Below are 16,543 nucleotides of genomic sequence, written 5' to 3'. Positions count from 1 at the left end.
AAATTCTCAATATCCAATATAAACCTTCCCAGACACAACTTTAAGGCATTTCCTCAAACCAGGTAAACAAATATCCATAATTTTTAACTTTTGCTTCTATGAATCTGTGAATAATTTTGAATCTGCTGACTCCACTGTTGAGTCTAAGGTAGCCTCTAAAACCACAAATTATCTGAAAGTTCCAGCAGCTCAACTTCAGGTCAGCAGGAGAAAGCACAACTCAATGAAGAACTTGGAATGGAGGTAGCAGTACACATGGATGTAAGTGTGCAAAGATGGATTTAAGTGCTGTAACATGTAAAAAGGTTGTTAAGTGTTGCTAACACCCTGAACTTTGTGCTTCTGAATGCAAAATCTTGCAAGTTACCCTAAAGATTTTTCATGGAATAAATGCAAATCTGCAGCCTGACAAGACTCCATAACAATATACATGTTGACAACTACTGTAAGCTTATGTTTCATCTAAATCTCACTGATTGATGCAAATTCACCTTCTAATTCACGTTTTCCTTTCTCTTTGAACTCTTTCCATTGAAAAAGCCAGTGTTTAGTATGACACTTCCAAAGAAATGTTTGCTTCTTTCCAAACTCAGAGTGCTGTAGTGGTAGCAATGGTAGACAAATAACTCTCCAGTTTGATTTTCCAGTTCAAAACCATCAACAAAGGGAAAAAGACCAATATAATTGACTCAATGCTCAGGATGCTTGAGCAGTACTCAAGCAACCTGGAAGATTTAATCAGTGAGCGGACTGAAGAGCTAGAGGTTGAAAAACAGAAGACAGAAAAACTGCTGTCACAAATGCTTCCACCGTAAGTACTGGTACTTTAAGTGGTAAAAAATCCCCAGGAAACTAAACCAAAAACACCCCAAAACAAGTCCATATCTAGTCATATCTAGAGCAACACCCTTCTCCAAAAATAAGCAACATTGTAGACCTGATCATCAATTTTGACAAGCACCTTCAAATCAAAGTAAGAAACTCTTAATCAATGCTGGTTACAGTCATGTAGTGGAAGATCTGAACACATTAAAACAAGAGTCTGAGCTCTTGAGCATGCACTAGAAACAAACAGGGTTTGTTCCCTGCCATCTTCTTTGTGTTGCTATTTCAGTTCAGTGGCAGAAGCCCTCAAGACTGGTGGCACAGTGGAACCGGAGTATTTTGACCAGGTGACCATCTACTTCAATGACATTGTGGGCTTCACATCCATTTCAGCCCTCAGTGAACCCATAGAAGTGGTTGACCTTCTGAATGACCTTTACTCTCTGTTCGATGCTGTTCTTGGAAACCATGATGTTTACAAGGTGAGAAGTAACTTTATTCTGTGTTTCCTTTCCATCTTTTTCAATTTCTATACTTATTTCTTAATGTAGTGCTATTTGCTAGGTGGAGACAATTGGTGATGCCTACATGGTTGCTTCAGGGCTCCCAAAACGGAACGGAAACAAGCACGCAGCTGAAATCGCCAACATGTCCTTGGACATCCTCAGCGCTGTGGGAACATTCAAAATGAGGCACATGCCAGACATTCCCCTCAGGATACGAATTGGGCTGCACACAGGTAGGCAGCTGAACAGCAGAGAGCCCCTTCTCAACTGTGTTTCCAACTCTGAATGCTTTCTTCATGACTGCCCTCCAAAAAACAGCCTTACAAGGCACCTTAAAATCTTCCACATCAACCAGGCAGTTAAAATGGAAAAAAAAAAAAACAGCCCAGAGAGGGTTTGTGGAGGCTTAGTATTATTTTAAGAAAAAATTTTGTATTCTGTCCCAGCCAGGAACTACATCTAGCATGTTAGTCACAAGGGTTTCATTGTGAATAGATAGCCCTTTAATGTGGCATAGGACCTTCAGAAGTGGGACATCAGTGATGTCTTTGCAACTCTATTCTGGAATGAAAAAGCACAGAAACACTGGCATATAGAGTGAAAGCACTAAAAGATTGGAGATATTTATTACAGGTAGGATATACTGGAAGAAAAATGTGATGCAGCTCTTAAGAAAAGGTTATAAAGAAAACATTATCTCTGATGTAGAAGCCATAATGTATTCAATCAACAGAAAGGTTGCTTGTTTAAAATGAAAGGAGAAAGTTCCTTTTACATATATATATATATATACAAAATGTAATTAAACTCCAAAATAAAACAAAAAAATCCAAACCAGTAGAACTACAGTTATATAGGTAAAACTATTTTAAATATAGGAAAATACATAAAATACATCTGCTATTATCATGAATCAGTATTTATATAAGATATATGAATCTTCATATTTTTTTACATTTTTTAGTCAACCATTAATAGATTTTTCCCAGCTATTTGTCACCAGATTTCCTGCCTCTTCCTCTAAAGTACCAGGTGTTGCCCACTGTGGGAAGCCAAACAATGACTAAGAATGCCCAGGAGTCTGAACCAATAATATATGGGATTTTATCCTTCTGCTTATCTGATAATATCCACAATTTTGGAGCCTTAGGGTGCAAGAATTTTGCAGATATCAATATCCTGGTCCCTGATGTACATGTGTGGGAGACAGAAGCAAAGTAAAGGAAGTATCTCAGTCAGAATATCCCAAGAACAGAGCTGTGACATTAGCAGAATTAAAATCAGTATTATGAATCCTTGACCTTATAAGATCCTCTTCTGGAGTTATCTCTGAAATACATCTTCCTACTGTTTTCTTTGAAGTTTGTAATTCTTAGTTGACCCTTCACAGAAGTGTAAAGCATTAAGGAATAATTGCAAGAACACTGTGTGTTTTATATACTCTGTCAGAAATTAAATGAGACTATGGCTGCAGATTGTCTTGCCCAGAGCAGGAGTCCCTGGAGCACCAGCAGCATATTTCCAACATGGAAAGAGAGGAATTTGCTGTGCAACATCTGCTGCTGCCTGTTGACACCAGTTCTGCAATGTATCTCCCATGCCAAAAAATTCATCCCTGGGTGGTGTCTGCAGGGGGGCAGTAACATTTTTGTTGTTGTTGTTTTTATGAACTCTGGGTATCTGGAAAGCAGAATTGCTATGAACTGCTGTATTGGGTGTGAGAGGAAGAGGGCAGAGGACTCTGCAGATCTTGTTTTGCACACATCTGGCAGCATCATGCTGTCATGGGAGCAGCCACTAACACATGTTCCAAAGCAAACCAGCTCTCTGAGCCACGGAGCTGACAGCTGAGTTTGATTAACCCTAGACCCCATTTCTCCTGAGAAAAGATGCATGAAGAGGGAATGATCAGCATCATGAAAGCCTTGGGGAAGCTCTTGGGGGAGAGAAGAACTTGGCTGACACTTTCACTGTGCTGGAAAGGATGGAGAAAGGTTGTGACCCCCAGTCACGTAGTTCAGCTGCTCTCTGGAAACTGGGGCCAAGAAGAGCTCATGATGCCTCTCAGAAAAAGCAGTAAATGCATTTTGGGCATAGGCTGCCCATGTCTTTTCAACCCCGAGAGAAAGCTGCACCTCTGGGAACTTCTGCTGGCCCATGCCCATGGTCTGCTTGTGGCAATGCATGGTTAAGGCAAAGAGGACAAGAAGACCAGTGCTTTGTCTGCATTTTCTCCCCTGCTTTAAACACATCCTGGAAGCTTGGCTGTCCTCTTCTGACTTCACTGCAGATCCAGGACAACTCAGCTGACTCAGCTGTTTTCCTGCTATCCATGCCTGGGCTGGAGCAGGACAGTCAGCAAGAGCAGTGGTGAGAAGATAAGCTTTTCCACGGAGGCTGAAGATGATTTGTGTATCAGTCAGGCTCTCTGGCAGTCAGCCCTGCACTTTGATCTTGACTCTTAAACTCTGCAGCACTGCTGATGGTGTTTGCAGAGTCTCAGCCAGAGACTTTCGTTAACTGACCCTTGCAAGCCCTGGCAAAGAGACACTTCAAAGCAAACCTACGGACCTGTGTAATTAAGCAACTAGGCCATAATGTCCTCATCACAGGGCGTCTGGTTTCCTCTGAAACTTGTAACTGTGGGAGATTTACCATTGAAAGTTTCTCTTAGCCTTCTGCTGAAGCTGTTTGGAAAAGGGGGAACACACACAGGAGGTGAAGGCAGTGAGCAAATTAAGTCTTAGACGCTTTCAACACAGGGAATGTGTAATTTTGGGAATGCTTATATGGTAGGGTTGGTTTTGAGCTGAGAGCCTTCTGCAATGGGAGAGGCTTAAAAGCAGTATTCTAGAAAGATAACACCTCGCCCTAAAACTCTTGCATCTCTTGTGTTGTGATCTTTGTGCAGAAGTGGCTGACTGCACCGACTGAATAGGGAACATGAATTCAGGTACCCACATGGAGTTGTTTCCAGGACTTTTAGGGAGACTGCACTCATTTTGAGGACATATGCATGAACCCTGTAAAGCTGTTCATGTGCAGGAGTGGAAAAGCTCTTATGGCTCAGTTGACCACATTGATTTGGTCTCCACTGACTACAGTAGAAGCTCATCTGCCTTTATATGTGCTTCTTAAAATGGAATCACAGAATCATAGCATACTCTGAGTTGCAAGGGATCCACAAGGATGATGAAGTCCAACTCCCGAGTGAATGGCCCATACAGGGATCAACCCCACGACCCTGGTGTTCTTAGCACCATGCTCTAACCAATGGAACACAAATCCTTCTCAGTGAGGGCTGTTTTCTCAACATTCAGAGTCATCTGTTTGTGTCCTGTCCAAATAATCTATTACAGAAGGAGCTTTGGTCCTTAGATTTGGGACTGCTGCTGTCATGTTATCACCACAAAAAGAAGAGAGGCAGTTTTTTGTGAGATAGTGTTTTCTCAGGGAAATCTCTTATTGAAGCATGAATAAGAAGTCACCAACAAGACATTTTTTTTTGTTATATGTCACATTAGCATGCACACAATAAAGACCAGTTAGGGAACCTTAAGGTCCTTGGCTGAGACTATCAACAGTGCCTTTTTATACAGTTGTGTATAGAAGTGCCTATAGATGAAAACCTGAACTAAAATTCCTCTAGTGGATATAGTTCCTCTCCCGAAAAGCTTGAAACAAAGTAGAGAGTACTGATAAGGATGGGAATTAACTTGTCAGAGATTCTGAGGAACAGTGTTTTGTCTGAGGTACACTGACAAGAGTTGAAAAGAAATCCCCTTAAATTGGGTTTTCATGATCTCCAGCAGTTTCTGCCTGCTGTTTTATCCAGTTTGATCCATGCTGCTCAAGTCCTTGTAATATTTTTTGTATGAACCATTCTTCCTCACTCTTTTTTAAAAATATTTTATCAAGCAATGATTCATCAGGCAGGAGCTAATATCTATCTTACCTCTGAGTTTGCATCCTCATTAAGTATTTTAAAATCCGGCACCTTTGGGCAGCAACAACTTTTCAGAGGTCACAGCAAGAGAGGTTCTTGTGAAGTTCCCCATAGCTTTCAGCAATGGATTTTCATTGTCCTTAAGATAGATCTGAAAACTATATGAAAGATCAATTTTTTAAAAAAACACTAAAATCAGCATAAAATTGCATTGTACTGAACAAAGTAACTGATCACTTCTAAATTAGGCCACAATTGCTACTATTTATATTATTACTGTTTTAAACCAAACATTTTAACCTATAACCTTTTTACAATATGAAAACTCTAATCTATAGCATGATGTTAGGTACTGTTGATGATGTACAGTATTCACATCTCTTGTAGTCTTGCATGGAGAAAGATTTCCTAGATATCAGTTGTACTAAATCTTCACTCAGAGGATCATGACATTGAAAAGGCAGGCAAAGCCTGAAAAGGCACATCTCATAAATGTCTCTGATGGAAAATAGAGTCCTATCTTTTGTCTGCAGGAAGCCCCACACCTTATCACATTGCTTTTTGTTTTTATTTTTGCACTTATTTTGCAGGCCTGATATTTTCTGTTGTAGGCAATAAAATTTAGCATCTCCTCTTTCAGAGGGCAGTCTAAACATTAACTAAGTCAAATGCCCCAGATGAAAATTGTCTGTGCTGTTTGGCTTCCACACATTTTATCTCCCAGTCTGTGCATGATCACGCTGTGCCTACATACATACCTCTGCCTGACAACTTGGCAATGATTCTTTAGAAGCTACTTAGGAAGTGAATAGATCTTGTATAAAGAATGAGAAAGAGGGGAAAAAAGAACTTTTGGCCAGACAGGCCATCAGACACTGTCTTCTTTTCCAAGGATGGGACACAGGGTGGTCCAGAGTGCTGCCAGCACCTCTGGACTCCCAAGGCTGATTTTTAATCCTGTTTCAATGGGTTACAGGGCATGTCACAGGATATGAACTTTATTTTTCTCACATGGAAAAAGACCTTTTTAAAATGAGATTATGATTGTCCTTGAGTTTACATGAACTCTGGACAAATTTCTTCCAGATGATGGTGAACTGAGGGCCTACCACACAGGACCTTTCTCAGACATGAAACACCAGCATGAAATCCAGAGCAATGCTTAACTTTTGACTGATTGCAGCAAGCACCAAGGCCAATGAGATCTTTAGAAAACCTTCTTCTGTATTCCCAATAGGTTTTTTGAGTATCAGAGGAGAAGATGAGATTTGTTGGTCAGTGAACCCCTAGATTTATGCAGGGCCATCCAGGTAAGACAGCTGCCGTGTCTTTCAGGGCCTTGTGTGGCCGGCGTGGTGGGGCTGACCATGCCACGGTACTGCCTCTTCGGAGACACGGTGAACACAGCATCAAGAATGGAGTCCACAGGCCTGCGTGAGTATTTGGGACAGGCAGAGAAAGGGGAAAGTCTAATGGTAGAATTCAAAGCAGCCTGAAGGAGAGGGCACCAGTTTTGCTGTTTTAGTCAGCCTTTAGGACCCTGCCTTCCAGCTGCAGTTCTCTGACTCCAATCCCATCAACCCAAATCAACAGGAATCTTGTCCTATTTTCTCCCAGTATGGTTTGGATCTTGCTTTCAGTCAGTGCTAAGAACCCTCAATTCAGAGGGTTCTTGCACAGTAAAATAATGCATTTACCTTTCATGACCAGTACAAAGCAAGGGTTGAAAGACAGGAAGGCACTGCTTCCATCATACCCATGGTCATGGAAAGTCCCACTGAGACTGCAGACAGCAGGAGCACTGCAGGTGCAGGAACATTGCTCCACATTAATAGAAATGCATAGAGATAAACAGGAAAATTGTAGCTTTATCTCTCACGGAATGTAGCTCATAGCTGTATGATCTTCCTCCACATATTCAAACTGATGTTTTTTTTTCTTATTATTATGGAAAAAAAATTAATCAGCTCATACCCCATCCTTCAAAGGGGAAGACAATGTGATTGACAAAATTGAAATCAAAGCTCAACAAGAAAAACTATTTTGGGGAAATGTTTTAGAAATATTTCCTGGCTTGTTCACACAAGCAGAACAATAAAAAATTTCAGTGAGTTCCAGCAGTGGCTGTAAAACAATCTGGGGAAGATGGGAATGCAATAAAGTTCTCTACCTTTGCCCTTTTTGTTCATAGACTAAATGGCAGCTCTGGGTGGAATAAATTACTAAAAATCCAGACATATCTACATGCATAGCCACATTTTCTTTATGTTCCCTTGCAAACTCCATCTCTCTGCTCTTCATCCCAGCTTTCAAATTATGTTGGGTGTCTGGAGCAGGACAGTTGGCTATTTTCCATTTCTTTTTCATTCTCTAGTTATACTGTGGCAATAGATAAAACAGAAATCTAGCTGACAATGTTACTGGAAAACCAGTTACCATCTTTATGAATAGATGGACTTCTACACTGAATGTGTTTGGTATCCTTCTCTGGGAAGCCCTCAGAGTAGATCTCCTCTCCCCCTGCACACTTTACAGCCCTGCCTGGAAGAATCCATCAGTCACATTAAACTCTACATAGAGGAGCACCACGCAGTTACACCAGCCACACACCTGAATTAGAGCACTCCTGCTTTGGAGCCCTTTTCCTTGTCAGGATGAAGCAGTGGGAAATTCACAGTCTGTGTGCAGTGCAATGATCTAGCTGCTTTGTTCTCTATTCTCAGCTTACAGAATTCATGTCAGCCAAAGTACAGTGGATACACTTCGGAGTCTGAATGAAGGCTATGAAATCATACCCAGGGGAAAAACAGAACTGAGGGTAAGAAGGCCAGAGTTGTGTGAAGCACTTCACAGGGGAGTCATCTTGCTTGAGGAATTTTCATATTAATATCTTTTTTGGCCTTCATACACCAATCTTCAGCTGAATCCTTCCAAAATTTTCCCTTTAATTTGTTTCAATACATTAAGTAGTTATTGAAGGACGTGGGATCAAGAAATCAGCTGTATATGCTGGATAGAAGTATTTATATAGTAGTTTATTTAGTCCACCCTTGACAGAAGCTGCTACTTTTCAATGTCCAAACAAGGCAGTACTAAATAATTCAAACATCACTTCTACCTTTACACAGTCAACAGTCAGAAGCAAAAGCTTTGCTTGCCTTAAATGCCTAGAATAAAATGTCTGAATATGGCCTCAGGTCCCTCAGCAATTTCATCCAAGTGGAATCATACAAGTTCATATGTCTGCAAGTGGAGATCTGGGGTAAATATTCCAGGTCTAGTCAATGGAAAGAAACATTTGCATAGTTAGTGGGGATAAATTGGCCTTCCAGGAAATTATTAGCCTGAAGTACTTTCAGAGTCTAGTATATGTGAAGATGATTATTGGTTTTCCTCCCCTTCTTCGGTTAAGGGTGATTGACTCTCAAACAGGTTCATCAGATGCATCACACCTTACAAGCTAAATTATCAGTGGTGGGAGAGAAAGTTATTCTGATACTCACTTCAGAATGAGTTGCAGAATCTCTCAATTAATAATGCTAGTGCTGACAAATAAGATGATTAGTGATCCTGTAGTTTCCAATTTCTGTTCAGCCGTGTAGTTTCAATGACCCAGATCAATGCGGGTAATTTGTAAATGACAGTTGGAACAAGGATAATGAATATCCTCTTTCAGGAAAGTCAAACTCAAATAATCCCTGAGCTATTCTGAAGGACAGCTCAAGATTTCTAGGCATGGTCTATCTCTGGATATGTATGAAGCCAGAGAAACCTAGAGAGAAAAATTATATATCAAGCAGAGGGCAGTCAGAAAGCAGCTTTTTATTTGGATTTTTGGTTTTATTTTAGGGTAAAGGAGTAGAAGAGACATATTGGCTGGTTGGGAAAAAAGGCTTCCAGAAGCCCTTACCTAAACCTCCTGAAATAAAGCCAGGGTGAGTATGACTTCATCACTGTCCAAGACATTCATTAAAACATCTCTTTTGGAGTTCACAGGCTGAATATCTGCCTGTCCATGTTATCTGTTTGCAAAATCTATATCCTGTTCCTCTGTGACTTACATGTTCAGGCATAGTACTGGGACTCAGAAAGGATGAGATTCTTTCAGCATCTCTCCTTATTCACAGTTCCCAAGAAGTGACATGGAAACTTCCTGCTTCTCCCCTATAATCACTTGGAGAGTGAACTTGAGAGAGAACTTGAGAGTTCCTCCCCAAATCTCCTTCCTGCTCTGTGTGCATATAAGAGAAACACAGGTAGGGACACTTTCAGGTCTCGGGTGTCATCAGTGTATGGGAGACACTCAAGACTTTTCTCCCTTTCCATCAAATTCCTGCTGAAAACATCAGCCTCATTCAATGTATAAATACATTTCTTCCCGTTCATTCTAACAGAAGAATAAGAAAGCTTTGTGTTACAAATTTATGGCACTGTTATGCAATCAAAGATTTAATGATGCTGCCTTCATTAAGTCATTTGTAGCTTTGTAATGCCTGACTTCACAAACAAAGTACTCCCTGTTCAGATGTCACCTGCTGTGTGCCTGGAAAGGATGTAGTGGTCAGGACATAAAAACCAGGAATTTGATTTGTTTGACAAGAACAGCATGGTCACCCACATTAAAAGCAGTCAGCCTTGACTCCCTTTATAGACAAGACAATAAAGAGAAATACTTGCTAAGGGTCTGGTTCATTTGGCCCTTGCAAGACTCCTGTTTTGTTGAGGTCCTAAAGTAACTACTTCAGAGATCGGTGTCTGACAGCAAACATGGTCTGTTTTAATGTAGCTCTGACTTCTCCTGCTCAATATTGTTCTACATATGGCCCCATTCCCTCTTAGTAAATAAAAAATTTCCCCACATACTCAGGATCAGAGGATCTTGCACATCCATGTGTAGCCTCTGAAGAGTCCACCCTTAACACTGCAAAGACAGAGGTGAACTACTCTTGTCCCAAGGCCCAAATCTTCCTTCTTCTTTTGCAGTATCTCTGTCCCCACAGGTCACGCAGCAGTTGAGTGATTTTTGACAGTAATCAGTGGAAAAAATTAAAGTTACACAAAACCGTATTTGTCCTAGTGAGGGGGCAAAATGAAACTTATATCCCATAGGCCAAATGTCAAGTTACAGAAAAAAGCAACTGGATGTCGAAGGAGAGCAAATATTTGGAGAACTGCCTGAGGCATAGGCTGTGCTGTTACCAGATAGGTATTAGACATTATGTCCTGCTTTCCAACCTTATCTTGATGATTCATGTTTTGGCACAAAATCAAGAAGCAGAAAGTTATTTCTAGCTGGCCAATATGGTCATTTCAAGTCACTGCCTCGTAAAATTCCATAGGGAATTCTTTATTTGTAGGCTTTTGAGCTGAAGAAGGAAATACTGAATAAATTCCTCTTCTACTCATAGTTTCACTCTGTCCTGAGGCAACTTATCTTCTCTTGGGTATTCCCTCACCATGAGGTCTATGAGCACTTGATTTTATCTCTTGCTTTATATTGTGACTTGGGTAGCCTAAACATCTACAGGTGGGCAGTTGTGGTGGCCATGCTGAGAGGTGTTTCCTACTAAGTGAAAGTTACTACATTGTGCTTGGTCTTATGTCCATGCTATGGAATTGCAAACCTGTGGGCCATAGATTTAAGGGTCTGATCCTATGGATGGAAGTTTTTGAAGTTCCTGTTCAAAGGATAAGTCCTTCTTTCTTTGTCTGATCAAATCTCAGTTTTACCTGGTTTTCATGGGAATTTTGGGTTAACTTTGCATGACACAGAACAGTGCAGGACAGTTCTATAGCCTCTCTAGACCTTCCCTTGCTTCAGGGCAGATTTCTACACATACACCTGGTACTGCCACAGGAAGTAATGGCAGACTGGACATAGAGAAGGTGTAACAGAATTAAGAGACAGCAAAACCAAGTGTGCCAAGCAGTCAAGCAGCAAACTACCTGTAGAATAGACATTGTTTTGAGATTTCAGTCAGATAGATTTAAAGGAAGGCTGTGAAATTTCTTTGTGGTGTCACCAGGTGACTATCTGTGGGTCTGAATTATATGACAAGGAAAAAGCACAAAGTTGTGAGTATATAAGCATGGGATATTTGAAGCTGGCATCCTGTGATGCTTTGGGACAGGCAGCATCTTTTCAACTCCAGTGGAGCAGCCATCTTGTCCAAAAAAGCATGAAGGATAAGAGGTTATACAAAACTACCAGACGCAAGCCTGACCTGGTCTAAATCTCAGATGTGTTTTGCAAAGCACTGAAAAAATATCTAACCCTAGGAAAAATTCAATGGCTAATGAAATTCAGAAAGAAAAAAACCCCAACAAACCAAACCAAACCAACAAACAAAGAAAACAAAAAAAAACCCAAAACAAACAAACAAACAAAAACCCAAAAAAAACCCCAAAACCAAAAACCAAAAAAAAGCCACACCTCAACACCTAAACAAAACAAAACCGAGAGCCAGGCTGATTTTCTTTTGCCATTCCAAGGAGATTCTTGGTCTTCTGAATTTCCAACATTTACTATCCTGGATCAGAAACTATTTTCTTTGATACTGAATACAGTGTTTGAAAGCATCAGAAGTCCTCTATCCCAGCAGGTAGTTTTATTCAGAAAGTTTCCCTTTAAATTATTTATGGAAAGTTAACTGGGGAGAAAAATTAATACAATTCAGCAAAGATACATATTGTCAATCCTCTCAAAGGCTTTTAACCATTAACCCAATGCCAAGGTAAAGAGCATATGAAAGTTTTTGATTTTTTGACATAAACCCAAATCCCTTACCTTGTATGAATTCATTAAGTCTTAAGTCCAGTAGGGTTGATAGGTCTTCTAGCCCACTACCAGTCACAGTGATAAGTGCAACCTGATGTGCAACACCACTGAACACTGAAGATGCAGCCAGGAATAGGTGAGAGTCTTGGGGCCCTCTCATCCTCACATGCATGAGGATCAGCCCTGGAGGAAGCACTGAGATCCTTGTTTGAAAATAAATGGGTGAGAAACAGTGAAGGATGCTCAAAGAATCCATCTACCAACCCCAAGTGAGAAACATCTTTTTATAAGCCAGGAAAAAGACAATCATTAGGACAAAATGATTTTTACTTCTACCCAGTACAAGGTTGTCATTGCTTTGTCTGTGTTGGAGCACCCTTGTAGGATGGAACTGTAGAGAGTCTCTAGTGTTGCTGATGCTGCTGATGTGTCTTTCTGAGGAGAAAACTGAAAGCATTTCCACTGGGCTCCTATCTGTCAAATGCACTTTTAAATCAAAACTAAAAGAGCTTGTGGACCAAACAGCAGTGAAGTGAAAAACTCTTGTTGTCTTCCCATAGAAGGAATTATACAATAGCATAAAAATATTTCCTAAATAAATTTTATATAACATTTAACAAGAGCTATTAAAGGAAATCAAAGCATCCTCTGTCTCATAGGCCCTTATACAATGTCAGGACAGATGTATTTTGCTTCACACTCAATCCCTTCTTTTCAAACTATTTCTGACCACCTAACACAACAGCAACATGAAGACAAAGAAGTATTCTGATCATGGCTGTGGCATAATGACAATGAGAAAGAAGACTTGTTTCTGAAATCTGATGGAGGATGAGAAAGGGAATGAATGTTGGTGACTCATCTCCCTTTCAACAAGACTGTCTGACTTGTGATGTGATTGCACCAGCTTTCATATTTAAACAAGCTCTTCCTGAGCAAGCTGAAGTTTCTGGGAGAGTTGACTGGAATATTACATAATTTGTGCTAATAGCAAGAAACCCTAAATTCAGTGTTCAGGAAGGAAGTGAAGTCAGAACTTCACAGATTTTCTCTGCTGGTTTTGCAAACAAGGTGATGGGAAGAGAGGACCTTGGAAAAATAACAGCTGTCTCCAAAAAGAGGGTTTTTGCCTAAGGCTGGGATGGATAATGCAGAATCAGACCTCTCCAGTTGCTCAGACATTTGTGAGTTCAGGAGATGTGCAGGTTCTGTTTACACTGGATCTTTCTTTTTCTGTTGTGTAGTGGTTGAAAGTCAAGTCACTGTCAAACATTTTATACTTGTGTGAGCAGTGTCTGGAGGTGAATCTCAGGCAGTCTAATACTCTAATACTGTGCTTGATCATCAAATACCCTGGTCAGGCCTTCACCTTCAGTGGATCACAACCTGCTGCACTGTTGTGCAGCAGCCTTCTCCACTGCCCTGTGCATGAAGTCCTGCTGGGTGGACTCCAAAACCAACCCCCTGATGCTCACCCATGGTGTGGCTGAATTTTGTTACTGCTTCCATAAAGGGTCTAGACACAAAGATTCATTTTCTCCCTCCAGCAGGCAGGATTTAATCTTATTAAAAGTTTTTTGCCTCCATCTAATCTGGTCACCTTGTGTGTCTTTAAAGAGTCAGTGCAGAGAAACAGACATTTCTTGATGTTGATCTTTTTCTTCTTTGGGATAAACTCCTGCTGTGGACCAGCAGCACCAGCTTCCCTCCACTGTCTCAGAATAGAGCCCAAGATATTTGGATTACATGGAGACATCTCTATTGCAGATAAAAAAATATCAGGGAGCTAAATCTCACTTGAGCTGTAGATTCCCAGAAGAAGTTATTCCTCATTGAACCCATCAGGATTACATCCTCCTGGCTTCCCTGTCCTTGGGACCCAGCCCTAAAGACACCATCACTCTTGAGGAAGTTTATAAACAAGGATCAATGTTTCTAAGAAGAAACATGTTCCCATAGAAAAGAATTTAGATAAGGCATGGGAGGACAACTTGTCTTGGCATTTCCATTTGTAGAGCAGAGCTGGTCAAATACCTGAAATTTTACTCTACTCTCCTTCAGGAAAGGCTGTTAAATTTGTGTTCAGCATTCAGAGGCAACTGGCTTTTTCTAGGGACTGTTAAATAGGATTTCTGCCAGCTCACACCTTAGTGAGCTGAGAGCTTCTAAAAGCTACATCCCTGGAAGACCAAAAGGCACTGAAGCAGGAACTAAACTTCACTGGAAGATCTTCACTGCTGTTTTGTTCGCTTTCTCCCTTTAATGAATGTGGGCAAGGATCAGTGTAATAATGGAATAATTCTCCCAGGATTCATCTTATTTAATTGATTCTGGAAACAGCCTTGATATAGTTTGTACTCCTCAATCAACAAAGTCATTCATTTTGTCCTGGCAGAAGTGACTAAGAGTGCCAAGAGCCCTCTGGACACTTAAAATTTAATTAGCTGACCTCATCCTTTGCAGTAAGTTGAGTGGTACAAGAGGAGAATTAATAAAGCCAGAGCCAGGACCCATATTTGTTTTCCTTTATCTCACCAGAAGACACTTACCTTTTCTTTAGTCCCCATTACAGTCTGTTCTTTATTTCAGATGAAACTGAACTGGTTCTTTCTCTAATGGCCTACCTGTTCACTGCAGGTATAGAGCTCATGGGTTACTCCCAGAAGAAATTGCAGAGTTCAAAAGGAGGAAAGCTGAAAAACTCCTTGGCAAAAGAGCCTAGATCTGAGGTAGTAGCTGTAGGACAGTCCCCATGTAGATCTGCTGTTTAGTGTCTGCTTGTGTGTTATTTGTTTGCATTTTACTGGTTTTAGTGTCTTTTCTCCCCCCTTTCCTTCTGCTTTTCTCCTTTTTATTTTTTTAGTATGTGTTATTATTCCATCGTGTCTCATTCAAGAGGTGCTTGGAACAGCAGCAAAGCTGTAGCCTTGTTGGGTGATTCCTACTGAATTTATATCTAGTATCCTATTAATTCCTGAAAGACATTGATTATTACTACATTTATCTGCAGTGTGCTATCAATCCACTCTATGTTGATGTTCATGGTGCCAGGAAGAGTCCAGTACATGGTAAATACAGTCATAAAACTAGAGTTCAAGCCTGCAAAAATCCAAATTGCCTACAGTTGCTTTTGTGTAATGGACATCTCCTGCCTAGTGTAATTGCATACCTCATGACAGTAAGAGGATGCAGCTTTGATATTCATCATTATGGTACTGGTGGGTACAAGAGATAATGGATTTAAGGTTTGAGTGGAATTTGGAAGTCACGTGGAATATGACAGCATGACCTGATCAAGTAGGTGTTATCAGAGCAAGGCTGGCATAGGAGCATGCACAGCCACACTTGCACAAGTGTGATGTCTCCTGAAAATGATGTATGAGCTGGGATTTTTGATAATATCTCTAAAAACAGCAGTAATGCTTGTGCTCAACTCCTCTGGGCTAATATGCATTTCATTTCCACTCCCCTAACAAAGGAGAGGTGGATGAAAACTCAGAGTACCTAGATAAACCCCTAAGATACACCATATCAGTCTGATAGATTGCTATGAAGGCTAAAACTCCATCCAATTTTCTAAAAAGGATAAAACCCAGCAGGTAACTTTTGGCTGTTCTCCTTCTTCCCAAACACATCTTTTAAAGATTCAGGGTGTGCTACCAGGCTCCTTTGTCTCTCTTAACCAATATTTAATTTTTTGTCTGAAGTTCTCCCTATCAAGGACCTAAAGGCAGAAAATCCTCATGAAAAAAAAAAAAAAATCTGAATATGGGACACAATCTGAAGAGACCTGCATAAGCACTACCATATGTGAACACCCACTCACTCACTGCTAAATACAAGTTCTGAGGCACAGAAAACCACCCTGCTGATTTACACCTAAGAGTACCAGCTAATGCTCCAAGGCCAGAGACAAAGAGGATCTCACACTTGGGTTAGCCCTCTTGGCAAAACCTGTACATATAGTATTATAGAAGTATTTAGTGCATCTATAACCCACAGACACAGACTTGCACACTGAAGCAGGCTGATCAGCAGTATATATTATGGAGAACAGAAGGTGCTCATTAGGCATCTTGTCTTAACCCATTAGAAATAGCAGAAAAATCAATAAAACATTCATACCTTTTCAATGGTCCTAGTTCAATATTTCTTGTGTGCAGAAAGCTTTCAATGGAGGCAATTAAGTCCTCAACAGCCACTTACTCCCACATGCCTTCTTGGTGGTTTAGTTATGTTTCCAGCTAATTTTAGATGCTTCTAATGAAACGGACTATGTTGCCAATAACCTTGTTTTTCTTTGGTGTCAATAAAGAAACACTGTACAAGGATCTCAGATGTAGTCATCTATAGTCCATTCACCCAGTTTATGGTCCTTTTAGTCTGTGACCCTAAAATGCTCACAGTCCTACAGGGTTCTTGCTGCAGTACAATAGGGATCCTCATCTTGGAGTAATTATGTACTTTGGAGTATTCATCTGGCCTGGA

The 16,543-nt window shown here is 40.5% G+C and overlaps 1 protein-coding gene across 1 annotated transcript in view; it reads left to right on the top strand.

The window, feature by feature from the left end:
• GUCY2F (guanylate cyclase 2F, retinal) overlaps positions 1-16,543 on the top strand; it is a 42,197-nt gene that overhangs the window by 20,894 nt on the left and 4,760 nt on the right. The window contains exons 12-17 of the mRNA XM_085574133.1: positions 648-811; positions 1,115-1,307; positions 1,390-1,564; positions 6,613-6,711; positions 8,001-8,095; positions 9,127-9,212. Coding sequence (XP_085430259.1) covers positions 648-811; positions 1,115-1,307; positions 1,390-1,564; positions 6,613-6,711; positions 8,001-8,095; positions 9,127-9,212 — 812 coding nt within the window. The remainder of the gene's footprint in view (positions 1-647; positions 812-1,114; positions 1,308-1,389; positions 1,565-6,612; positions 6,712-8,000; positions 8,096-9,126; positions 9,213-16,543) is intronic.

The sequence above is a fragment of the Lonchura striata genome, chromosome 1 (genome assembly GCF_050655825.1).
Source record: "Lonchura striata isolate lonStrDom1 chromosome 1, ASM5065582v1, whole genome shotgun sequence".
NCBI classification, from domain to species: Eukaryota; Metazoa; Chordata; class Aves; order Passeriformes; family Estrildidae; genus Lonchura; species Lonchura striata.
The sequence above is the reverse complement of the archived record's forward strand: the minus strand, read 5'-3'. Positions and strand labels throughout refer to the sequence as shown.